We start from the raw sequence: 27,255 nt of genomic DNA on the forward strand, positions 1-27,255 counted from the left end.
GCTGAGAAAATCAAAGTCTACCTAATAAAATATCAACCACCACATCTCATGTTAAAACAAGGGAGAGTGGCCACGGAGAAAGCACAACAGTGACAGTGTCTCGTTGGCCACAGCCTCTTCCAGTGGTGGCGTTTTGCTCCCAGGCTGGGTCCTACTGATTTCTACTTCTGTCTGCTTGTTGTATTGAGGACTCAAGCCTCAGACACAAACATGTCCCCTGAGGCCCAACAAGCCCTACTGAGAGGTAAAGTACAGCTCAACTGAGAGTTATAGGTCCTGATAAAGTATATATACAGCTCCTGTGTTGGATGTGACCTCGGTTCAGACTCTCTATGTAGACATTAAGAGCTAGGAAAATTAAACCCCATAGTAGTTGTCCACTATTGCTTACAGGTCCCTCACCAGCAGTGCGTCTCCCTTAATTTCCAAGAAACAAAGACAAAATATGGAGAGAGAGCCCCTGAGCCAAGCTGGCTAGGGAAAGGAGGAAAAACCACTGGAGCAGTAGGAAACATATGACTCTGCTCTTGTTATCTGCATTAAAATGTGCATACTAGGAGTAGATGAATTATTAACCTTCTCCAGTGAAATGCCCTGAGCAGGACAAGCCATGCCAGCCTAACTGCAGTGCTTAACGGAGGTATGTTAACAATAAGTAACATGCATCAAACAAATGAAGCAGAAGAGCTTAGTACCACTGCTTTCAGCCTTCCGAGCAGCTGACAGGTGTGAAAACCTGTCATCTGTTGCATAAATACAGATTGTTGTTTGCTCCCATACAAAATAACAGCATGTAATAGACCGTTACATATCCATCTTTATAAAGATACATAGTACAAATAAGTCCTATTCCAACAGGAATAAAAAAAGCCATGGGAAGTATAAATATCAAGGCTATGGAGTGAGAATAACTCAACAGGAATACAAACCAATGACACATACACTTTTATCACTAAATAAAAAAACTACACTAAGATCTCATGTTCTAATTCTCTAAATTCTCCTGAATTACAATGAAAGGATTCATCCCATTTTGCTTTTGACATACACCATGTAAGCATCTACAGCTAATCTAGTCAATCTGGGCATTGTTTACAGTCAATGCAGAGGAACAGGTGCCTTTAGACCATGAGTCATTTGGTCTGTATATATATATGTACATATATATGTGCATATATATGTGGCATAAATAAATACACACATGCACATATATATATATGTAGGCAATATGGTGAGATGAACTGCTTTCTAAAGGGACTTGTTCCTTCCCATCATCTGCCTCAGACATAGAGTTTGCATTTTGTAGATGAACCCCATCCTACTAGGCTGAATGTGGCTAAAGAGAGGCAGAAAACTACTCAAACTTCACAAATTCCCAGTAATCTAAGTACATGTCAAGTATCCTGTATGCTTGAGTCTGTCCTCAAATGCCTTTGCACTGGGTTCTTTGGTGCTCTGCTGCTACGAAAGGAGCTGTCAAATTAATGAACTGCCACAATCTGCAGCATCCTTTTCTGAGCTGGAGGAATAATGTAGTAACTGTTGTGGAAGGGGCTAGTCCAAAATAATTGGGAAGAGGCGGGTGACATGAATACACGTGTATACTGAATCATGAGGGAGTCCAGTAAGATATTCAGCTTATGTGCAGAGGGTAAATGGTTTTAATTTTCTTTTGGAAGACGAGCAGTGTGAGGAAGAGAAAGCATGACTGTGTTTGACCTGTCTGGGTAGGGAAGGGATGGGGGACGTCAGGTGTGCAGTATCTCTCTTTGTGGGGAAGGTGGTGTGTGGGCTGTAATGATGGTGCCATCATCTAACGTGCTTGGTCCCTATGCACGCCTTGTCGCTCGGAAGAGGCTGCAGTTATATTAGCAATACATCTGCTATATGGTAGGAGGAGGAGAAGTGTTTCTGGGAAGCCGTTTCAGGCAGGGCTCTTTCCCCATCTGTCAGTGATGGCGTGCACTCCCTCCACCTGTACTCTGTAGGTAGAAAGTCACTCTGTCCCTGTAAGAATTAAGTCACAATATTTTCTGCCTCCTTCACACACTGGATTTGAGTGTCCAGGCTTCCTCCTCGTTTGCCACTGCTGGTCTTGGAGTGGCTGGTACAGTCTGGCTTCTTCTTTGGCAAGTCATCGATTTCATGAGTTTGGATCTGAATGCCACAGTTCCCAGAGAAGTCTTCTCTACAGCAGGAAAAATACTTTACTACAGCTGGGAAGAGGCAGGTTTTCTATGGCTTCATTTATATTTACTATGAGAACCCACACAGTACTTTTTGCAGAAGACACCACTTAGTATTTCAGTTACTATTTCATCTGATATTGGCTATTTCATCACTTGTTCCACCACAGGGTCAGTGAAATGTAGATCATTCTTGATAATTTTCCACCTCTCATATTCTCAGAAATCCTACAGTGGCCCAGGCAATCTGCACCATGATTGACCATCTTCACTAAAACATGTTTCAAAGCGTTATCGACACTTTCTATGGCTTTATCCTATATTGAAGTGGAAAAAAAAATGCTGCTGATGTGATTTCACAAGGTCCTCCTCTCCACCTTTTTGAGAAAAATCCCCATTCAGCTGAGAGGCAGAGCCCATCAGTAATTAGTAAGTAACATGAAGAGAAATGGGGATGAGGATTAGCAAAGGGAGAGGAGAAAAGGAGAACTCCCAAGTGTCAAATAGGGACATCTTGGATTAACCAAGCTGGGAAGCCTGTGAACAGGAACAGCCTTGGTGCATTTCAGTGTAGTAATAGAAACAGCGAGGAAGCCAGACTAAAATAAGTCTGAAGTACAAAGTTGTCATGACACGACTGAGAAATCAGGGGGATGAAGGAAGAAGAATTACGTGGTCGTGGTGGCAGATGCTCCACCAGACTTCCCACAGGTTAGCCAGAGAGAAAAAGACTGATTGCGTAATCTATCTGACACCAACATATTTGCATAATTAACCTTAATTTCCCCACAGGATTCATTTTCCACACGTCATTTGAACTGCCATTCTCAGTTCCACAATGGCTCGGACGAAGCATGCTTTTTGATTTCAAAAGCTCTGACTCCTCTTTTTCTTGTGCCAGCATTTAATAGCTGAATAAGACAACCCAAAATCCAGGGTCACTTATTTAATACCAGAGAAGGGATTCAGAAATCTAAGCAGTGCAACAGTGAGATGGCTGATCTGGTTGATAGCTCTTCCAGTGCGAGGGATTTTTTTTTTAGATTTCACATTTTCCTGGTTCCGTCCCACTTATCGTATTCTCTGTTTGGTGAGTCACACAAAGACAGCAGGAATGATAGGCAGAACAAAAAAGATAGCTGTTAAAACAGAAAATCAACATGGTTAGCACCTGGTGTTATCTTAATTATTGCAGTTACTCCAACTGGGAGAAACAGGCCAGATCTGGGATGGGGTCTCATCTTGCCCCCATGCCCAAAGGCAAGAGTTCTTCCATGTTGCCTATTGTTTTGCTCCCTGGGGCAAACAGGAACCAGCCAGAGGGTACCTGGGCAACTAGAGACTGACCACAGCAAAATAACCAGGGACTGCTGATGCTGCGGTCTCTGTCATAATTTGCAGTACTCCTTTTTCCCTTTCTTTATCTCACTCCATTATTCCTCTTTATTATAACGTGCACTACAGTTGTCAGCAGACTCCAGCTGGAATCAAAAGCCCTTGTACAAAGTCTCGAGCATATGCACAGTAAGAGACAATTTCTATTTTAGCAGCTAATGGCTGAATGGATGATGGGGAAGGGGGAGAAAAAAATATCTTCAGACTGATCTAAATGTATCAGTTTAGTTGTGAGAAAGTATTTTATTTCCCCATCTTTTTTTACTCCTTTGAAAATGTGACAGAAACACATCATTTAAATATTTACATTTTTTTTTCCAATTGAAGTTATTCACTAAATTCCCAGAGAGTCTTAGAGAAAAAAAAACTAAAAATTGCTTAATTTAAAAACTAGACTTTTGGTTGATTTATTTTTTTTTACATCCCTTATGAGTTCTTAAAACCTTCTTTATAAAAAGCTTAAGTGCTTAAACAGTCTCTACACTTTCTTTACTGACTTCTCACCCAATATATGGACAGAGATGTGTCTTGCAGTGTATTTATTAGCTCTTATAACAGAGATGGATCTCTTCTGTAGAACAGCAAATTGAAAGGCAAAATAACTGCTCTGGGGGATGGAGTGAAGTCTGAGTCCAATTAACAAAATGGCATACCTGTCACTGGCAGTATCACAGATGAGGAAGAGGTTGGATGAGTCGTATCTATGAAGAGAGAGGAATTCTTGAGTTTTGTATCTATTTGCTCTTCTGGCAAAGAGCATCAAAGCAGTGATGAGGATAGAGTCAGGAGAAGAGCCAGCCCATTCCAGCATCGAAGCAGTGACAAGGGTAGAGTCTGACAGCTCTCCCTCTGCACAAAAGACTTAATAATTGCCATGTTTGTTTCTTGGCCATCAATAGATGTTTCCAGCCTGGCTATCAACATATTTGCTGATCTGATATCTGTTAATGAAGTGAACTGCATCTTCCAGGGAATGGGATCCAGCTGAGATCTTTATTTCCTATGAGACTGGGAAGGATGACTTTCAAGGTGCCAAGCTAGGATCTGGAAACATGGCTTTAAACAGGACCTCTTTTTTCCCTGGAAATGTAGCCCAAAACTCACCCAGTGCTAGAAATTAATCTAATTTCTCCCTTATCCTGAAGAGGAAGTTCTGAACTTGAGCCAATCTGAGAGATGGGCAGGTTTTTAACAAGAAGCCCTGTAGCAGTGATCTCCTGATAAATCTGAATGCTGGGGAAAGAACTGAGAAAGGGGAGCATATTCCTTATCTAGCCCCATTAAAGACATCACATCATAACAAAGAGGAATGCAACACTTTGAGGGAATAAATATTTGGTGTACTAATTACAAAAACCTGACTTTGCTCAGGTCTGAGTGTACTTTTGCAGGAAACTGGAATTGTTCTGTGGAATTAAAGGTCAAGATGGCCTCTTTCATCATCCAGTCTCATGTTTTTCATAATCCTAATCTTAAAATTTCAAATATTTGTGATTTATGATTATTCAATAGGTTATATCATTTTCTAGGACTGGTATGTTGATGGGTTATTTCCATCATAGCAAGAAGTTCTTTCATCCTGATAGTACCAAGTGAAATTATCAATGGAAAAAAAATGGCTGTCGTGAAGGAGGAGGAAAGACAAAACAGTAAATTGTGGCTGCTGTAACTGGAGCACTCTGAACCGGGCACCACAGGGAAGCAGACAGATCTATGAAGAAGGAGAGAAAGTCCTGGGTTAATGCTGAAATAGTGTGTCCAGTGAGTAAGGTGATTCATTCTTACACTCAGAGCAGCAACGAGAGGCAACAATGGCCAAGTGTCACCTGGAAGATTGCTCTGGAGGCAAAAGGGCCTGCCCAAACCATCCTGCTCCACACACGGCCTGGTATAGGTCACAAGGGCTGGCATTCATCTCACCTACTGTTACGTAGATGTGACCTCTGAGATTGTCATCTGGGCTCTGCTCTAGTCACTGGAGAGAAACAAGCCTTTATAGGGTGCAGTTCATCCATGCTATAATAGATGTGAAATAGGGCACCTAACACAGCAGCATCAACACCTATTTCCCTCTACTGGTTGTAAAGGCAGTCCAGCTCAGATGTGAGTATCTATGCAGTAGATGTGTACAGTTCTGCAAGATTAATTTTCCCTTAAAGGCCCAAGTACTGGTGAAAACCAGATTTTTCCACTCTCTGTTGGTAGGAAAGGTCCTCTCATGTTAACCTCGCATTGGCTCCCACCTCTAACATTCAGCTCTACCTCAGGGGAGGTTGGGAAGATAATGAAAGCCTGAGGACTGTAGAGATGGTGGACATCCGGGTCCTTCCACCACTAGCTCTGCCTGCCACCCACAGAGGGCACAAGACCCTCAATGATATCACAGATACTTGGGAAAGGGGCTTTGTTTTCTCTCTGCATATTGAACTCATGCGTTGTAGAGTTAGGAGAGATGCCATCAGAAAAGGCAAGTAATTTTCATGGAGTAGAGACCATGAAGGTCTTTTTTTTTTGGCATTAACCCACCTAAGGGCATGAAAGCAGGAGGCAGAGGTTCTGTAGCCTCACTTGAGAGCCCTGTTGGTCCCCTGAGCAGTGGTGCATGTGCTTCTGAATCTGGGTCCATAAGGGCTGCAGTGCCATATTGGTGGGCTTTTTGCTGTCTCTGTGTTCAAAACAGCATACTGGGTGTTAAATTAAGAACTGAGCCACGTCACTCAGGTTTAGCTATGGACCAGCTTAACTCTGGATCCTAAAACCCTAAACAATCATGAGGGATGCTTAGATATACCTTCTGGAGTACCTTACTGTGAAGTGGCAGTAGGTGACCTATAGCTGCCAGGAGGAAGGAAAAAGAGAAAGCCTTATTCTACTATTTTCTTCCCAGTATATGACAGAGTGGCTCTCTCTGCTCACAGATTCCTACAATTTGCAATTAGTATGAAAGGACACCCAAGACAAAGTCACCTCCTGAGATGTCATCTCCATCAGCCAGAGATAACATCTTTATCAGTGTCGGAGCCCTGAGGTCCCTGATCTCTCCATCTCAAACCCCAAGCAGGTTGTTCCCTAGGATTGATGTGCTGAGCTGGGGGGTCTGGACCCCGCATGAACGTGCCAAAGCAACCATCTTACCTGGCTCAATAGTCTGTGGTGGCCACTTGTCACTGTCATTGGTGCATCGCATGTCAAGGGGCGTCCAGATGATTTTGCCATCCTCGTTCTTGCACGTGCGGGTGCCAGAGGTGGGGGGTCGCTTATTGTAACCACTTTGACATTTGAAATGTAATACTTGTCCCACGTAATACTGTCTGTTCAGACTTAAAGAGGCATGTGGAATTGTCTTGGGTGGACCACAAAAATCTGTGGGATCACAAGGCAGCACATGGTTAAAGCAGATAGATTTTACCTACTACTTTTGTTCTTGAAACAACATGATTTTTATTCTTACAAAATATAGACAAGCAGGATATACCAAGCCTTTCTAATTCTTTGTCAGGATATAAAACACTAACTCACTTGTTCAGCCAAGATATGAGAGCAATTGTTTCTTTCTCCCTGACTGTCAAAACAATTAAAAATTACTCATTATTCTTACACTGCTTCCATGGAAATCAGTGGGAGAAGCGTTACAGTAATGAATGGGCTCTTACTTACCTTTCTGGTGAAATTCTGAAAAGTTTTCTCTTTTCTGAGGTGCAGGGCTCTGTGTTTTTGTTTCTGGCTTCCGTGTAAAATCTAACTCCGTCATGGGAGCCGTTGACAACAAAATTTTCTCATCTATGGGAGAAGTTATATGCACTGAATTACAGCAGGATGAATAGCAGAGCAAAGCCAGAGCACCCAAACTTTTAGAGGCAGGATAGAATTGTTGCAAGTTCTAAATTGCAAAGTGCAAAAGATCATTTGTTAGAGCAACTCCCAAATGTGTCTTATACTGACTAACTCATTGGAAAACACCTCAAATGTAGAAAAAGGACAATAATCACTTACCAATGCATTCAAATTTCTTGTAGACCCAAGAAGCACCCTCCTTTTCACTCTGACACTGAATTCCCAAGTACTGACCACTTCTTCTCTTGTAGCCACTGTCACATTCATAATAGAGTCTGGTCCACAGTGGATACATGTCAGCAGTAACATCAGCAAATTTGGTCCTTGGAAGAGTTGGGCATTTTTCTGCAAACAGAAAGCCTGAGAATCAGGACAGCCTGTGCATCTACCTTTTTCACCAAGGACTTCCCACATCTTTCTGTCTTATCAATACCAGATCATGCCCAGAGCTCAGTGAAGTAAGCCTAATTTTACTCCCTGCCACAGGGCTAAAATCACAGCTGAGGGATTAAACTGGATGTCATGAAGGGAACATGAGGGTAGCAAAGCCAAGGAGAGTCTCTGAGAGTCTGGTGAAACTATTAGTTATTTTAAGCAAACATTTTTTGTTTTAATTTTAGAACAATCCTGCCATCCAAAACTATCTTCACACTGGAGTTATTTGTTGCCATTGGTTTTATAAGGATAGATTTGTTCGGGATGCAGAAAAATCCCTTGGGAGTATCTCCACCAGGTGACATGACGCCTGAATTTGTCTACACATTTTTAGTTAGGAGCGGCTGATTCTTGTGTTTCTTCTAGAGGAGAAAGGATGCTGGAGCAAGGATGTTCTGCAGCAGCTGGGAGTGGTTGCAGGAGGAGGCACCAGGCCTATCTGCCTGCTCCTGCCCCTCCTGCCTGAAGCAGGCTGTTGAGCCCTTTCTTTCTGCACCCAGAAGATGAGCAACATGAAACCCTACCAACATTTTCATACTGAAGATATAAACAGTCATACTGTAGAGTTGCTGCCTGCACCAGAGTGAATCTATGGAGTGAGGCATAATAAGCAAAACTAAGCCGTTAGAAGTTGCAATCATCTATAAGCAAACATTGGAAAGGGGCGTAGACTCTCAGTTCTGTCTGAGCACGCCAAAGAGCAGCTTACTGTGAAATAAGTTTGCAAACCTAAATATAACTTGTCCCAAAACAAGGACGTGAAGTGCTGTGTCATCAGCAAATCACATCTAAATATACTTCTCAATCAGTTGGAATGAATTAAGTTAGATCATTTCAGTGCACTTGAAAAGCCCGCTGAAGCTGAGCTGGAGACCCAGAAGTTGATAAAGGGACTACTTAATGATTATTTAAGGCCTAAAGGCTGAGAAATTCAAAGATAAAACAGGCTGGTTGCATCAGGGCTGGCATTCGGGATCTTTGGGTGCATGATCTGTGGCCCTTTACGCTAATGCATAATAGTAACAGCTATTAGGAGTAAAATTTCTTAGTCATCATGTCTTCACATTTTTTTGCAGCCATAATTAATGCAGCCTTAGCAACCAGCAAGAATAACTGCAAAAGGGCCTTGAAACCCTGATAGTTGTTCATCATTTGGCATCTGCCCTTGACTCCCAAAGTGCCTTCTCCTTGAAACAAAGCCATGCCTTGCCAACAGCAACCCAATCAGTGACTCTCAGACCCAGTCCTGCCAAGCCCTTTTCTTTCAGAGCCACCCATCATTTTCTCGCTTTGATATTTTCTGCCCTTTTTACTTTTCATTATCTTGCTGCTTAGTAAAAGTCACAAAGTTTGAGGAAGGCAACAATGAAAAGTACTGTGAGCAGCTTAACAGCTAAGCAGTGTAAGGCATATTTTAATCCCCTTGTATCTTTGTGTTATCAAAGGATTTGCCTGTAAACTACATCAGACTGTGGCTTCGAGAGAAGACACTGTACCCGAAATAGTTAACCACATGGTTTACCACAGACTGTCAGGGTGATTAAAATTAAAGAGTTATCAGATTAGTAGCAAGTTGAGATCATGTACTCTCACTTTCCCTGAAAGCTAAAAGCATGTTTCCCTCAAGACTTCAAAAGCCTCTTTGAAGCAGACTGCAGATCTGAATCTCAGCACGAGGCACTCGAACCTACAATTTTTTAGTCTCTTCTTAAGAAAACCCACAGCATTTACCCTACTCATCATAAAGGGCAACTGTTGTTTTAATTGATGATCAAACGAAGTTAAGGTTCTTCTGAATTTGCATGCGCCAGACAAGGATTGTGCAGCAATGCTGCACACAGGTGGCGGGGAGCAATACCCATGAGGCTGGTGCTCTTGGATCAACACTTCCACGTTGCAGCTGGATCTCATGCAACACTCCTAGGATCCAACCTTTTAATTTCATCCACATCACCCCAATTCTTGTCTTCTCACATCTAAACCCCTGCAGTATCTACTTCTTTGGCCTTTACAACCACATTCCTGTTTCTGATCCAGAAAGCACTCGGAAGGATGAATTTCCTAGGTCTCATTGTGACCTTCTGTTTGCTTCCTTCTGTTGACATCTAACTGCTTCATGGTCACATCAAATATTTTTCTCCTATTTTCAAGAACTTTCTCCTTATCAACCATCAGATCCTTTCAAAACATTGGCTTCTTTTCCCATGTTAGGTCTCCTCACCAACGTGTTTGATATCAAAGTCGTCAGGTTTGGGGTTTATTGTTGTACCAGTCCTCACAATGGGAGGAGCCTTGCATGAATATGGACATTTCAAGTTGCCATTATTCCTCTTTACTGTCTTTAAGTATCTTATATATCTTCAGGTGTGCTTTGCTTTAAGTAGTCTTTTACCCACCTTTCAAGAACAGGAAGGCACCCAACATGCTGATCAGTATTACTTCTGTACTTGCTTGCCTGACATTCAGATCCTAAATGTTTTGTGTTTGTGCCACACTTATACAAATGAGTCCTAGCTATCAGCCAGGGCTCCAGACATTGTGGCACTAGATATGATAATAACTCGTGATAATGACTACACACTCAGTAAAGTCTACCTGTAGTTTGGCCCAGAAGAGCTCCCAGTGCTTTGACATTTAGCAGCATCACAATTTCAAGCTAACTGCTGTATTCAAACTCCCATCAGGGAAGAATAAGTATCCCCCAAAGCTGCAGAGGCCATAGGTAGTGGCACAGAGGTGTGAGAGGGTGTTTCGTGGCACTGGACCTCTCAGGATAGTGTGGGAAGAGTGTGCAGAGAGGAAGCAGACCTGGTGAGGTTTGGATCATATTGTCTACACAGAATGACCTCTGGAGTGAATCATCCCTAGAACTTCATTCCATCTTTGTGCCTGAGGAAACTGCATGGTTTGCCCCTAAAAAAAAATCAACATCTCTGCCGTGTGGGTGATAAAAGAACCAAGGCATGGGAAGAAGCCAGGAAACCAGGGAATGGCAGTTTGAGAAATAGATTTACTCCTTAACTAGATTTCTGACTTATTACATTTTTAGGGGAGATTAAATTTGCTTTTTTTTTTTTTTCTGTTTTGCACCTGGTTGGGAATTAGTCTGTAAATTTGTTTGAGTTGGTGTGATATGAAAATATAAAACTTATAAAAGGCCAGCACACCTACGCATAACTTGCGTCATAACCTCTGGTGGCCCAGTTTTGCACAGCCTGGCTTCCCTCTGGATTCTGCATCCCTCCACAGTTGCTCCAGGACTACACTGCTGCTAGTATTGGTTTAAAACACTGCTCTCGCATCACCTTTAAATCTCTTGAGGTTCTGTTTGCATCCTCGTTTTCCTTCCCCACATCCTCCAATTCTCCATCCCCATGACAAGGTGCTGTGTGTCCCTATTTCCTTCGCTTTCAATCCTGTTGTCCTCTGTCCTCCCCTTCCTCTATTCACAAGCTTCATCAGCCCCCACCTACACACCATCTCTCATCTGCTACACACCAGAAGTGCCCTGTGACTCCATTTCTTTGTGCTTAGAGGTACTAACACGATGTATTGAAATGGGCCAAAGAGAGAGGTTGGTGTAATTGCATTCACAGGATTTACCGCTGCTATTGGTTGCAGAATTGCTAGAATACATAGCTCTCCTAAGCCAGTTAGGCATTTTTGGTGCCTACAGCATTTCTGGAAATTTTGGATCTGGTTTCAAATGTTATCATATAGTGGATGGAGACATGCCCTTGGGATTAGAAGACGACTAGTGAATTCAGATGATAGAAATCTGTGAAACATAAAAATTAAAAAGTAGTTCTGGTGTGCTCCCAAAATTAAGCTTGATAAGTTTTCCGAGACCTGCAAGCCACTCCTTGTCATCTGAGCCACAAGATAGGTGGGATGACTGCTATTCCTGCTTAAGCAACAGTGCCTGATGCCATCTGAGGTGTCTTAGGGCATCTGGGACCTCCACATAAGCTGTCAGATATCACATAGGAGTTACCGGAGGTTGGTGCCAGGCAGAATACCCTGCCATGCCCTGTCTTTTGCGAGTTCATTGCCATGTGCTAAATAAAGCTTAACTGTCTTTGGCTGCCCTCAGCATCTAGCATCCTTATATAGGCTCAGGGGAAAGAAACCCACTAGCTAAATCACTATCAGTTCTTTCAGTGCCTGGGTTTCTTCCCTGAGGTTTCCTGTTCAAATATGTTACTGATGCAACACAAAACTGCTCATAGTAGATGTGCTGGCAGTATTAGGATTTATGAAGCTCCCCTGCCTGTTTCTCTTCCATGTCTGATTTGGCAGAGCAGTGTTAGGCAAGGCATCAGAACAACACCTTTTGTCCAGAAGTGAATGGAGGAAATTTCTAACAGGTATTTTTAGTATTAGGTAAACACAGACAGTGAGTCATGTCTTGATAACCTGAACTCAGAATTTCCTCTGTCATGTGGCTGTGTGTCACCAGCGCTGACATTAGTCTGATGTCAAGTTAAAAAGGCAAGGTGCAAAAATAGGACATTTTTCCCCTAAATACAAAGGCAGTAAGATGGAATCAGTAGGAAGCCGAGTGTTCTGAAGAGCTGGGTAGAAGCGGTGGAAGAAACCAGGCACTTCACACACCTGCCCAGTTCAGAGAGGAAGAGAGCCTCTCCCCAGAGATACTGAGAAATCAAACCGTGCCAGAATGAAGACATTTCCCCAGATGTGCCTGAAAAGCTAATTCAGCCCTGGGCGTTCATATGCTGTCTGAAACTATGTGCTCTCTAAATAGAGCACGTCTCTTGAAGATGAAACTGATACGGGTGAATAGAAGGAATTGATACTGGCCAGCGGACTGAAATGGTAATGAACTTTTTCTAACTTCAAAACTTATTCCCAAGGGTCCATTAACAAGCTAGCTACAGCTCTGCCTGCTTCTTTCCCCTCTGATAAATGTCATTTATTGTCTATGTGCATTTGTAAGTTGGCAATAGATCCCAGCTGTGGGGCTTGGGCGCAGACCTGAAGTTTATGGTAATCTGCCTGTGAGATTTTGACTAGCTATTCTGTAAATTACACAGACATTATCTTACAAAGTCATCTGAGTAGTAAGAAGTCTGCAATGTAAGTGACAGAATACAACGCAGATGAAATCACCGGGCGCAAGATTTAATGCAAACAGCGGTGGAGGAGAGATCAGCCTTATGGGGCAGGAAATGGGTTTTAATATTACTAGCAGTGAAGAGGGATGTCCTACTCTAAGGACTAGGCAGTTCAATGCCTGCTGAGTTTGCTGTACTAGAAGATGTCTCTGTTGGAAAGACAGTGTAAAACAAACTGAAATATGAACCAGCAGGAGCTGTCCGTTAACTCTTTGTAGAACCATAGAAAATTAGGTTTGGGAGAGATGCACTTCTTTTATCTCTTGGCTTAATCATGCTAACTAGCTTTTTGACATTGACCTAGGCAGTGGATTCTAATGCAAAAAAATTTCCATATACAGCAAGGTTAGAGTTGGTTTGACAGCAGGCTAAGCTTTCTCATGCTAAGCATAATTTAGCCTCAGGAACCTGTGTTCTTAGCTCCTTCTGTAAGAATTGCAGCTGGGCAGACCTCTCCAGACAACAGCAGACACCTGACTTAAGTTCTCCAGTGTGCTTAAAGGTGTTTCTCTCTTTTTATCGGCTACAGTGGTGGATGAATGCTCTTACATGTTCACATCAATAATTGGTGTGGTTTAGCTAATGCGTTAATATAATTTTAAATGTCACTTTGCTGTGAGTTCCCAGCAAAGCAGCCTGCAGATGCTGTTGTGTCTTCTGCTGACCCAGATGTTTCTTGACTGAATATCCGTCTCCCCTCTTCCTAAACACAATTATCCCCCTTCACCACCAACTCACTCCTGTTTTAAGGCATAGACTAAGTGCCACCCAGCTGACAAAAAGCAGACATTTCAATTCCCTGCGTAGTCACTAGAAATACACTTACAGGACATGACTCATTGCACCCTTATCTGCAATCTGGTAGATGAATGGTGCTCTGAAAGAGCTACTTTCTCTCCCCTGGCTATGAAGGGGGTCCACATGTCCAGCTCGATGGAGAAGATGGTGCAGATGGCTGAAGATGAATCTCATGCCTGCCCTGGCAGGGAGGCCGGGCTGGGGACCGCAAATGTGGAATTGGAAGAGGGAGCATTAGGAAAGAGGGAGAATGTTTCCTAAGGCAGGGAGAGGGAGGAAAACTAGCCCAAGCACAGCGCACTGCATAGAAAATGTGCGAAGTGAAGAATGGGGAACATTTGTTTTTCTTATTCTTTTGTTTCTGGGTGTTTATAACCTTCTTGGTTCTGTGGTAAAGCCACAGAGCTCAAACTCTTTAAAGGCAACCACTGCATATGGTATGGTAGCAGAACACAGAGTCTGGTTTTGAGAATATCATATGTGAAAGCTTTGTTTTGGTGTGTGACATTTGGGTTTTGAATAGGTTTGGCTACATTTTTGCTTAAATCTGTGACTTCAGTAACACCCGCCTCTTCGGTATTTTCATCTAAAGGGAAAAACACATTACTGAGAAAGAAAATTGGCTTTTAAACAGCATTGGAAATTCAGATCCTTTTCTTTGGCTGTAACTTTCTGAGCCTTGCCTTTTGTTGGGTTGGAAGGGCAGTAGAGAATATCCTCTCTGCAAATAATTGAACTGGCTGACAAACATGTGTCCCAGTCTTGGATAACAGTGAAAAAAGGTCTCATGGGAGTCTTCTGATTTCAAATGTGGTTTTCGGACTCATCTTGTTTGACTTGTGGCCTTAGCATGGTCATTGAGTTTTTCGCTGGAGTTCTCAAGAGTGGGATGGAAATTTCTTGTTAGTGTTGATGATTTTTCTGACCTTGTAATGCATGAAATATTTTTCCAAATAAAGAGGGCTGTATATTCTTTATCAGGGGGCTCACAATTTACAAATGGAGAACATAAAGAAAAAGCAGCAGGTGACAGAGTGCTGCTACCCTGGTAGGGCTGAGGACCAGGGAGTCAAGTGAAGAAAGTGATGGAAGGACTTTGGAAATGTGAGTTTCAGAGAAGCATTAGAGGAGATGGAGCAAAGACTCGGTAAGCCAGGTTGTTCCAAGATTCAGGACCAGGGACAGGAGATGGAAACCATAGGTAGAAAACATCCAAAAGCTGGGCTTTGAAGATACAATTAATGCAATGGGGAAAACAGGAGACACAAAGCTGAACATCGAGGACGAAAGAAGGACACCAAAACTGCAACACTTTGGAGGCAATAATGATCCAAGTCGAAGGTAGTGGCTTTCTAGCAGTAGCTAAAGAGTGGATTTTTTGCTGTGATAAAAGGGAAGGACATAACATCTCATCTCTGATGAGGTGGAGAGAATATTTCTCCATCTGAAGGTAGAAGCAGATATTGCAGGATCACAATTTTTTAACAATTGTTTTTAACTTTTTTTTTTTTTTTGGTAGCTGTATATTGGGCACTTTGCTGCTGAGGACCACTGTAGCTGGAAGGTTTATAAAGGTATTTGCTCTCTGGTTGACCTTACAAGAAACACTTGTACGTGTTTGACAACTTTAATTTATTCTGCATTGCATTTCAAATCCATGGGAGCGAGCACTAATATGCAAGTATAATGGCAAAGAAATTCCTCTCATTTAAATGACTGAGATCTGGTACCCATCTTGTGTGAATGAAATTCAGTTGAATGAAATTCTTTCTTTTGTGAGATTTAATCCTTTCCAGGTTTAACTTGCAAATCTATTCAGTGTATTCCTGTAAGCTGAATAGCAAGATGGAAAGGTCATAGGAGCACAGACCAGCTTTTATCTTGTAGTTGACCCTTGCCTAGCGTACTTCAAGCCTCATCCATGCCTGCAGCTTCCAGGCACTGCTGCTGTTCAGAGTAAATGAGATAAATGTGATGCTCTTCACGAGAAAAACAGCATTTCTCTTATCTTCTTTAGCACTAAGGTGTGGTTTAATTTTTTGTAAATGAATGATTATCCCATGCCTTAGTTTCCCCAAATATATATCAGAGGACTTTGCCCTCTCAAAGTACTTTGAGATCTATCCATGAAACTGTTCTGTGAAACAAAGGCTTTTTGTTTTCTTTTTTCCCTAACTAGATTTATCCCTAAGAGTGCATTTTGCCAGAGACCCTCTTGCAAACAACATATACAGCAGGATCTATTTACAGAACTGAACTTACAGGGCTGGGATGAGCTGAAAAGACTAAGGCAAAATAATATGAATAGCGCTGTATGTACTGAGACATAGCTGATTTTTGACCTAGCCTCTTTCCCTTTTCTTTACTTATGTCTGCTCCCAGGTCTCCTTGTTGATCCCACTAAAGAGTTAAAAACAATAGGTTTTACTAACACAATACTTCAGGCATCTCTACAATAAAAACCTCTAAATTGGTAAAAGGGGGTGTTTCTACCTTTAGCATGTTATTTGCAAGGAGAAATTAAAAAGATATATATAAATATTATGCTTAAACATTGGGAGAGACATTGAAAATAAATAAAAGAAGCTGAGAAAAGAAGAGCTTAGTGATACAGTGAAGAATGCAATGCTATGCATTTATTCATTCATCAGAGAATTAAATCACATCAAATAGCATAAAATGCAACTGCTCTAACACCCCTCAATTTTTTCCAAAAAACAGAAAGATTTCTGATAAACGAGTCTTGCTAGCAAGAAATCTTACAATGTGTCCCAGGCACAGTAATACAGAAAACGTGATATAGGGACCTGACTCATCCCAGAACTGATCCTATTTACATATCTCTGGCTGAACGCCTTGCAGTGATGCTCTTGCACGCAGCACTTAAACGCTTGCCGTGGGCACTGGCAATTCATTTGGCAATGAAAATGCCCCGTGAAGGAAAAAGGTACAGTTTTTACTGGCAAAATACTTTAACGAGAGTAAAATCACCTGGAGGTTAAATATTTGTGAAGGTACTTCCTGCATTAATGAGTTTGGGTATAAGTAACATGGTCTTCCCTTGAGATGCCCTGCCCCTAGTAAAATTCGCAGCCCTGCTAGAGGTGATCCATCAGCACTTACAGTACCAGCATATCTGAGAACTTGCCTTAGGCTGTATCTGTTCATACCTCTCAACCTGGACATCAGCAGCAGCCACAGAAGGAAATATCACATTTATGGAGCACTGAGAATGTAAGATATTTTTTTTTTTCCCTCTGAACAAAGCAGTTTAAATTCAAATACGCTAATATATCACCAGACCATTTTTCAATGCACACACTTGTCGGCATAAATAAGCCAAATATAAGCAGTATCACAATTTATAAATGTGTAAAATTATGCTGAATGAATTAGCTGCCTCCGTTCACAGTTTATAGGCACTACTGGTTTGGAGGCATGGCTGAAAGAATACTTGGTATCTATAGTACCCATAGCAGACTTGGATGGCACCTTTTGACTAATAGCATTGACATCAATTTTATCTACAGAGGTACTGACATTTCAGAGTCTATTTTTATATTTCCTAAAGTTAAATGCAAAATGGAAAAAACAAATTCAAAGAACTACCTAAGGTGCCTCAGGCTGCTTTGATCTGCCCACTTTTCCAATGAGGGGTTGGAGGATACATACATTACTCAGACAAAAAATATCCTGTAGTACTCTGGATTGTCTGCAGTTGATGGTTTGTGGGCACAAAACCCATTTCTCTCATTTCCTTAGAATCACAAATTCCTTAAGCTCTTAACATCTTTCCTTACGTGAAAGGAGTCAGGATGTTGTGAACATCCTCCAGCAGCCACCACAAAAAAGCAAATTGTATTTTCCCTCCCCAAAAGGCAGAAATAGTCTTTTACCTGGCTTGCTCCCCTTGATCGATCCAAACAAGAGCCACATCAAAAGGCACTTGAGCTCCATGGGACTTGTTCACATCTTTTCTCCACAACACTGAGGATGATGAAGTTTCTCAGAAGCGATGGGTTGGTGCCGACCAAGCCAAGGGGCCGTCTACTGCCTGGTTAAGCCAATGAGGAGTGTCACCCTGCCCGTGTGGCAAGGACTTTGCTCTTTGGTCAGCAAATCGTTGTTTCGCTGGCTGATGCCGCAGAGAGAATAAAGGCTGCTCTCTGTTCAGGTATTAGTAGCTGTTATCCAGGAAATCAAACTTAATGCTCAGTGTGGCGGAGCATGCCATCGTGTGTAGGAAGTGGTTTGACACATCAGAGCTACTGACTCCAGAGCTGTTCCACTACAGCTGAGGTCAGTAGAAGGGGGCAAGATTTTTAACATGTTTGTGCAGCCACTCAATCCCAAATCTGTGGCTGGACAGGCATTTGAGAGGGACCATCGCTGTAGAATAGTTGTCTGGTGTATGACAGTGGACCTCAGACACCATCTGTGGGCTCTGCCTACAAAGAAAAGGTCCTATGGGGTGTCGTTTCGGCTTTCTGGACGTCTTCTGCTAATGATAATAAAGCCACACTCCATTCGTTTTTTGATGTATGCATGTTTGCAGTTTCTCTGAGTGACAGCTGAGCTTCTGAAGGATGGACAGTTTGATCAAAAAAACCTATGAGGATGAGGCTGGCAGGTTTGGAAAGGGTTTCTCTTGTTCCTAATTTGTCTCGCTTTGCCATGCTTCAGATCCTACAGATGTCAGTGGAAAACTGGAAATTTCCACAGAAATTATTGTCTGTTAGTACCTAGAGAATTAGTTGGGATAGACTATGGAAAAACAGATTTAAACTATCTGTGGTATTCGATCATGATTATTCTATGCTGGACATTTACTTCTCTTTTATAAATCCTTAACGAATGAAATCTTCCTAACAGGCATTCTAAGAAATATATGTGATACATTTTTAAATTCCTTTACAGCTGCATCCATCAGTCGTAGCCACAGTTGCAGAGGATGCTGTGTTAGTATCTCTCTTCCTCACTATTAGGTACTCTCCTGTAAGGGTGATGGCCCTGTGAAAGGCAGCTGACACAAGGGAGTTTCTTTTGAGTGAGCCCCAAAACAGACCTTTTTGGGGAGGGTGAATGAAGATGCCATATCTATGGAAGGTTGCACAAATGTGCATCTTCTCCCCCAGCATGTGGAAAAGTACAAACAAGACTTCAAGGCAGTGCTCATGAGAGCAGCAGACAGAAGAGATGCTACAGCCCCTGCTACCTCTCTCCTGATAAATCCCTTTGCCCTTTTCATGAAAGCTTTTGTGTATTTTCACTGATGTAGGTCCTCTTGGAGGGTCTGTTGGCAACGAGGCTTTAGCCAGGAGGTTACAGCCCAAACCCAAATGCAACAGGGCACAAAGAACAATTAAGACTTCTTGAGCAACTGTTGTGGATAAAATGCTTTGCTCGGCCAGGGGTTGCTCGATGCTCCACAGATATTTACTACCTTTGCTTTAGCACCAAATCATATTCCATATTTAATAGGATAATAAGAAACACTCATGCCGAAGCCCACTGAAGGACTTGAAGATATTTGCTCTTGAAACATCTGTCTAAAAGTCATAGACCCCAATTCTTCACCCTTTTCCAAGATACCTGGAGATATGCAACTGCATATGCAGATCTGCAAAGATCTGGGTTGGTCAGATATATTTGTTATATTACACAGCAAGAAATCCCAGACTATTTATCACAATTTGTCCTTCCCCTGCTGAACCTGCGGTCTGTTCTTTGGAGGTGCAGGGATTTACTCCCCAACATCTCCTTGAATTTCTTGCCTGGTCAAACTATTTAATTTCATAGCTATTTGCATGATAGAGACAGAGATGGGGGACATTTTCTGCAGTCCTTCAGCTCAATCTGCCTCTCAGCTATTCAAAATCCTGCCAGTCAATTAATGATTGCAAACTCTGAGCAGAGGGCAGCAATTGGGACTGCAGACACAGATTGTCAACAAACTGAATTTTTCTTTTTGCTGAAAAAAGGTCCTTTTTTGGCAGGTGAGCTGAGACGGGCTCCCTCTTTCATGCAGCCATTTGCTTTCAAGCAGCAAATCTCAGTGTAGGTGGATAATAACCACTAAGATTTTATTAGAAATGGTGAGTTTTTATCCTAGCATGAACATGCAATGTACAGTCAGTTGTTGTACTGGAAGGAACGGTGACCCCAGGTGGCTAATTGCTACAAGCACAGTTTGCATGAGAAAGACCCGTAACTCGACATTAAGACCTTTTAAAGGTCAGAAAAAAACGGTTACCACTTGTGAGAGCGATTAGTTAGGTCAGCTTTTTGAAATAGGTCGGCTTGCTGAACGATTCCAGGAAAAAACAGTGCTGCTTCTGCAAGCAACTGACCCAAAGCAGAGCAATGCAGAAAAGGGAAATGTGAGAACAGAGGGACTCAGCAAAACAGACAGTTATCTAGGCACAGAAAAAACAGAGTTTTATGAGAAAAAAACATAACTGGCATTATAATTTAGATGATTAACATTAGATGTTAGCAACAGAGGTGTGTGGTAACAAAGGAGGGGAGGCACTGTGAAAACTCAGTGGAAACCTGGAAAGTGATGGAGGGAAATAGGAGCATCTTGAGCATCTAGGAACGTGTAGGGGGAAAAGAAGGTACTGGTGTCTCTGTTGCTTGTGAACTTTATTCCATTGATCACCAGAGTTTTGCTGCTCAGAGAAGTCCTCTCTTTCAGCAGACAGCTGGGAGGAAAAGAGCCTGTCACATGGCCCAGGTCACCACAGGCAAGATTATGAAGATTATTTTTTTACAATGCCACAAGACCAAGAAAGATGCAGAAATGGAGTTGCCACATAGTAAAACCCAGACACAGCTCCAGTCTTCTTTAGGTCTGGGTTTAACAAGGGCCTTTTGAAATCCTGCAAGTGCTTTTAAAACTCTTAGTGCACAAGTTTATTTGGTCTGGACGTCTGAGTAGCGCAGGCTGTAAGCAGATTTTACAGCGTATCTATCTGGTGCAGTTTTATCTGATGAAAATAAGCAGAATCATTCATCAGCTGGGGAGAAACCAGAAATTCATAGAAGTCTGTATCAAGATCTCCCAAGACTTAGAGGACTTGGCCCCTTTACATTACCATCTCAAATAAAACTGAGCGGTACTAAATTTTCAGCTGGGCATTGCTTGTTTTATATATCCAACAATGTTGCAAGCAAAACCAAGCCAGCTTAAAGAAAGGACAACACCACGATCTTATTGCAACCCTTCCCAGTTCAAAGCAGTGGTAAATATCCACATAACTCACTAAAATAAGCAAGCTTTGTGTTTTCTTTCTTTAATTCAATTTTTCTGCTGTGAAACACTCTTATATGAGCCCTCTATTCAACGGAATAACACTTCACAGGGACCTTGCTGGGAGGGTGTGACGGTGGCTCTAATAACTAACTAAACTCTGTTAATCAGTATATTACTTCTATATCCTTGAAATCATGGTAATGGTGGTTGTAAACTCACATTATCTATTTTTTTACTTGGGAGGAAATGTTTTGGGAATTTTACCTTAAGCATGGGATACAGTGCCACTCTGTACTGAACAGCTGAAGCTCCCATAGCTAGGTTTTGCACTTCAGTAGGCCACTCTTGGCTTTCTTTACAGATTACTTAGAGGACTATGTTTAGTATTTCAAGAAAAGTCATTAAAGATGCCGTAGACAAGGGCCTCCAGACCAAATGAAGCTTGTGCACTAAGAGTTTTAAAAGCACTTGCAGGATTTCAAAAGGCCCTTGTTAAACCCAGACCTAAAGAAGACTGGAGCTGTGTCTGGGTTTTACTATGTGGCAACTCCATTTCTGCATCTTTCTTGGTCTTGTGGCATTGTAAAAAAATAATCTTCATAATCTTGCCTGTGGTGACCTGGGCCATGTGACAGGCTCTTTTCCTCCCAGCTGTCTGCTGAAAGAGAGGACTTCTCTGAGCAGCAAAACTCTGGTGATCAATGGAATAAAGTCCACAAGCAACAGAGACACCAGTACCTTCTTTCCCCCTCATATTCCTAGATGCTCAAGATGCAGAGGTATGGTTATACCATGAGCTAGAAATGATCATCAGAAATTTTGCACCCAACCTAATTATTTATAATAGCCAAGCCATTTTTGACTGCTTTTTATTTCCCATAAAAGTGAGACAGAGCTGACATGAGGCGCACAAATTTTGCACCTTAAATAGAGCATATTTGCAAGGTCAACAAAGATTTATGTTCGAGTCAAGAGAGTGTTGTGTGGTCAACACAGTTGTCAAAGTTCCCCCTTGAGTCAATGGGGAGAGTCAACAAGTGCATCTAAAGAGTGATTCACCTCCTCTTCTGGACTTCAACATCTATGGGATGAATCACCCATCTGAACTTCTCTCCCTCCTTCCCATCTGCAGAGAACCGTTAAAACAACATAACTAGTTTAAACCAAATGCCGGCCTCTTACACAGCTACAGTTGGATGAAACAAATCCACCCTGAAAATATGTACTGAATTTCAAAAGATAATTTAAATTGCTTATTTAGTGACTGAGTACAGTTCCCTGTCAAACATCCTGGACATGGTTCATTATACTCTTATTAACTATTCTTTTCACTGATGCCAAGTTCTGTGATAAATATGTGAGGACCATAAAACTGAAAGGGGACCTCGAGGCTCCAGTATTCAGTGTTGGGATAAATCCATCCTTTTATCTGTTTTAAACTGATCTCTGACTAAATGTCTCCTAGTCCTGTTACTGTGGGATTTGGTGGCTAATGGTCTGCATTCACCATATCCCTCACCTTCACGATGCAGTTAACCTCCCCACAGCCTCCCCCTCTCCATGTTGAATAGTCTTACACCTTTGCTGTCTCTCCTTGTAAGGTAACTGCTCCATCCCCATGATTATTTTAGTTGTCCTTCTCTGGACTTTCTACAAATTCAGTAAATCATTTTTGAGATGCAGACACCACAATGGCACCAGCTACTCCACATGTAGGCCCACCAAGTTTTTATACGGCAGCAAAATGATCTTCTCTGTCCCATTCCCAGTGATGACACCCAACATTGTGTTGGCTTTTTTGGCTGTTCTCCAAAATCATCAGGTTACTATGAAACAACAGCTGTGGGAATCAAACACCAAACACATTATTATTATTACAATAAAATAGTGTCTAATGAGCAGATCTGGAGACTTAAACTTATTGTCCTCAGAATTAGTGTATGGCTGAGCTTCTGGCTTTTGGGGAAAACTCTTTGGATGTATTTAGTTTCCATGTAGTGAGTGCTGCCACAACTTCATTAACACAGCATTGCCTAGATTGGGTTCTTTAAAACTTCCCCATGCAAATACAGCTGCATAGTAAAGATAACTTTCTTCCACAGATATTCTTATTTGCAATCATCATTCTTCTGGCCCTAGCAGAAAAATTTCAAGACCTTAAGTATATTACTGCGTGTTGATGTTTGTTCCTTCCCTTCTCCATTTTATTACCATCAAGTCATAGTTAATCAATTATACTTAATCTTGTAAAGTGCACAAGTCTTAAGACAGCCTCTGTAGTGAGCTTCTTACAGGACACCCTGTCTCTTTCCTTGACTTTTGTAAGAATTTTTACACTATCTGTCAAGTTAGGAAAATATAACCTAGTTGAATTATAAGGTGAGTACAAAATTGATTGGAAAATCCCTGAAAAGAAAGTGCCCTTAAAATGGTTCAGAACTGTGTCGAATGAAAGAGCATATTGAGTGGCACCGATTAACTGTCAGAAGAAAAGGATGTATTGGAACGTGTTCCCCAGGTTATACTGTGGGTCTTAGGCTATTCAGTCTTCCCAACAGTTATCTGGATGACAAATATAGATGATCTTTACTGCATTTGCAGAAGATGCTAACCCAGGAGAGACCATGCATATATTAGAGGGCAGGAAGGGAATTCAAAGTGACCTCAATACACTGGACAAAAAAATTAAGAAATAATTTAAAGAGTAAGTGCAACTATTATATGTAGGCAGAATAAAACAGCCTGGGAAATGGAGTAGTGGCATCACTGATTAGATAGCTGTTCTTCCAAAAACAAACTAGGGTTCACATGCAAAAGACCAATTGACAATGTCTTTTTTACATAAAAAATGTAAATCTAATTCTGAAATGTATAAACATGCAAAGCAATCCCCATCACGGAGACGTGGTGGGATGGCTCCTGTGGCTGGAGTGTTGGAATGGAAGGATACAGGCTGTTTAGGAAGGACAGGCAGGGGAGTGAGGAGGGGGTGTCACTCTCTATGTCAGTCACCAACTGGAGTGCATGGAGCTCTGCCTGGGGATGGATGAGGAGCCGACCAAGAGTTTATGGGTCAGGATTAAAGGCAGGGCAGGGACAGGTGACATTATAGTGTGGGTCTGCTTCAGGCCACCCGACCAGGAAGACCGAGCAGATGAGGCCCTCTGCAGACAGATAGGAGCAGCCTCACGTTCACAAGCCCTGGCCCTCATGGGGGACTTCAGCCACCCCGATATCTGCTGGAGGGACAACACAGCAGGGCACAAGCAATCCAGGAGGTTCCTGGAGTGTGTTGATGATAACTCCCTTCTCCAAGTGACAGAGGAGCCAACGAGGAGAGGTGCTGTGCTGGACCTTGTTCTCACCAACAGGAAGGGGCTCTCAGGGAGTGTGAAGCTCAAGGGCAGCCTTGGCTGCAGGGACCATGGTGAAGTTCAAGGTCCTTAGGACAGTGAGGAGGGCACACAGCAAGCTCACTACCCTAGACTTCAGGAGAGCAGACTTTGGCCTCTTCAGGGATCTGCTTGGCAGAGTAGCATGGGATGAAACCCTGGAGGGAAGAGGGGCCCAAGAAAACTGGCTAATATTCAAGGATGACTTCCTCCCAGCTCAGGAATGATGCATCCCAACAAAGAGAAAGTCAGGCAAAAATGCCAGGAGGCTGGCATGGATGGACAAGGAGCTCCTGGACAAGCTCAAACACAAAAAGGAAGCCTACAGAGGGTGGAAGCAAGGACAGGTAGCCTGGGAGGAATACAGAGAAATTGTCTGAGCGGTCAGGGATCAGGTTAGGAAAGCTAAAGCCCTGATAGAATTACATCTGGCTAGGGACATCAAGGGCAAGAAGAAAAGCTTCTATAGGTATGTCAGTGAAAAAACGAAGAGTAGAGAAAATGTGGTCCCTCCCCATTAGTAAATGAGAGACCTGGTTGCCTGGGATGTGGAGAAGACTGAGATACTCAATGATTTTTTGCCTCAGTCTTGCCTGGCAAGGGCTCCAGCCACACCACCCAAGATGCAGACAGCAAAGGCGGGAACTGGGAGAATGAAGAACCCTCCACTGAAGGAGAAGATCAGGTTTGAGACCATCTAAGGAACCTGAAGGTGCACAAGTCCATGGGGCCTGATGAGATGCATCCGTGGGTCCTGAGGGAACTGGCAGATGAAGTGGCTAAGCACTATCCATCATATTTGAGAAGTCCTGGCAGTCCAGTGAAGTTCCCACTGACTGGAAAAGGGGAAACATAACCCTCATTTTTAAATAGTGAAAAAAAAAAGAAGACCCAGAGAACTACTGGCCAGTCAGTCTCATCTCTGTGCCCAGCAAGATCATTGAGCAGATCCTCCTGGAAACTATGCTAAGGCACATGGAAAATAAGGAGGTGATTGGTGACAGCCAACATGGCTTCACTAAGGGCAAATCATGCCTGACAAATCTGTTGGCCTTCTATGATGGAGTTACAGCACTGGTGGACAAGGGAAGAGCAACTGACATCATCTACCTGGAAAAAGCATTTGACACTGTCCCGCATGACACCCTTGTCTCTAAATTGGAGAGACATGGATATGATGGATGGACCACTCAGTGGACAAGGAGTTGGCTGGATGGTAGCTCTCAAAGAGTTGCGGTCAATGGCTCGACGTCCAAGTGGACAGCAGTGACTAGTGGCATTCCTCAGGGGTTGGTGTTGGGACTGGCACTGTTTAACATCTTTTTTGGAGACATGGACAGGGGGATTGAGCACACCCTCAGCAAGTTTGCTGACAACACCAACCTGTGTGGTGCGGTCAACACGCTGGAGGGAAGGGATGTGCCATCCAGAGGGACCTGGACAGGCTGGAGATGTGAGCTGATGTGAACTTCATGCAGTTCAACAAGGCCAAGTGCAAGGTCCTGCCCATGGGTCGGGGCAATCCCAAGTACAAATACAGGCTGGGTCATGAGTGCATTGAGAGCAGCCCCAAGGAGAAGGACTTGGGGGTACTGGTGGATGAAAAACTGACTGTGAGCCAGAAATGGGTGCTTGCAGCCCAGAAAGCCAACCGTGTCCTGGGCGGCATCAAGAGAAGTGTGGCCAGCAGGTCGAGGGAGGGGATTCTCCTCCTCTACTCTGCTCTTGTGAGACCCCACCTGCAGTGCTGTGTCCAGCTCTGAGCCCCCCAATATAAGTAAGACACGGACCTGCTCAATTGGTCCAGAGGAGGCCATGAAGATGATGAGGGGTCTGGAGCACCTCCCCTGTGAGGACAGGCTGAGAGAGTAGGGGGTGTTCAGCCTGGAGAAGAGAAGGCTCTGGGGAGACCTTATAACAGCCTTCAGCACCTAAAAGGGGCCTACAGGAAAGATGGGGAGGGACGTTTTACAAGGGCAGGTAGTGATAGGATAAGGGCTAATGGTTTTAAACTGAAAGAAGGTAGATTTTGGTTAGATGTAAGGAAGAAGTTCTTTACTGTGAAGGTGGTGAGACAATGAAACAGGCTTCCTAGAGAAGCGGTGGCTGCCCCCTCCCTGGAAGGGTTCAAGGCCAGGTTGGATGGGGCTTTGAGCAACCTGGGCTAGTGGAAGGTGTCCCTGCTCATGGCAAGGGGTTTGGACTAGGTGATCTTTAATGTCCCTTCCGACCCAAACCATTCTGTGATTCTATGATTGTTTTATGCAGTGGTAATAAAGCCATGGATAGGATGCTGTGCCCAGCTGTGGACAGTACACATTGAGAAAGACATAGACCAGTATAAGACAGTTCAGAGGAGCAATAAGAATGATACGGGAGTCTAGAAAACATTTCCAAAGAGGAAAGGCTGAATAACTTGAGGCTGTCTGAGGAACAATAATGGAGAAGGGGACAAGACGACATTCTTCAGCAGGCATAGATGTGTGGCTGATTGTGCCTAGCCATGGACTAGACGGCCCCTCAAGTTTTCTTCCAGCACTAGAGTCTAGGGTCTGTTAAGGATCATGCTCTTCCTTCTCACTTTCAGGACCCACAGCCCAGCAAGCTGTAACCAGTGCTCTAACCCTATAATTTATAGTCAGAGAAAGTCCTTCTACATTATCATTAGCTCTTATTTGTCATCTAACCCTCCTCTCTGGGCAGCCTCAGAGTCTGACTGATTTTCGTACCAGTTATACCTTCTTTAGGCCAGAGAAAGAGCTTGGCTTTCAGTTTTAAAGGGGTCTGCGACTGTACTGGAGTCTAAGACTAAATGAACAAATGCA

At 42.9% G+C, this 27,255-nt stretch overlaps 1 protein-coding gene across 1 annotated transcript; it reads right to left on the reverse strand.

Moving 5' to 3' along the window:
- Nucleotides 1-3,136: 3,136 nt before the first annotated feature.
- Nucleotides 3,137-17,901, reverse strand: LOC141943938 (interleukin-2 receptor subunit alpha-like). The gene is made up of 6 exons (XM_074869695.1): nt 17,680-17,901; nt 7,575-7,760; nt 7,239-7,361; nt 6,717-6,944; nt 4,235-4,282; nt 3,137-3,325 (listed from the first exon to the last, which is right to left on the reverse strand). Exons 1-6 carry the CDS (start codon nt 17,738-17,740, stop codon nt 3,282-3,284), a joined length of 690 nt encoding a protein of 229 aa, XP_074725796.1. The 5' UTR covers nt 17,741-17,901; the 3' UTR covers nt 3,137-3,281.
- Between the last annotated feature and the right edge of the window lie 9,354 nt (nt 17,902-27,255).

This window comes from Strix uralensis, chromosome 5, assembly GCF_047716275.1.
Source record: "Strix uralensis isolate ZFMK-TIS-50842 chromosome 5, bStrUra1, whole genome shotgun sequence".
Classification (NCBI taxonomy): domain Eukaryota; kingdom Metazoa; phylum Chordata; class Aves; order Strigiformes; family Strigidae; genus Strix; species Strix uralensis.

Excerpts from the sequence above, each read along its gene's own strand:
- LOC141943938 (XM_074869695.1), bottom strand. The coding sequence starts at position 17,740 with ATGGAGCTCAAGTGCCTTTTGATGTGGCTCTTGTTTGGATCGATCAAG. Across the intron at positions 7,761-17,679 it reads GATCAAGGGGAGCAAGCCAG|AAAAATGCCCAACTCTTCCA; the intron begins GTAAAAGACTAT and ends TTCTGTTTGCAG. Across the intron at positions 6,945-7,238 it reads TTCAGAATTTCACCAGAAAG|ATTTTTGTGGTCCACCCAAG; the intron begins GTAAGTAAGAGC and ends GTGATCCCACAG.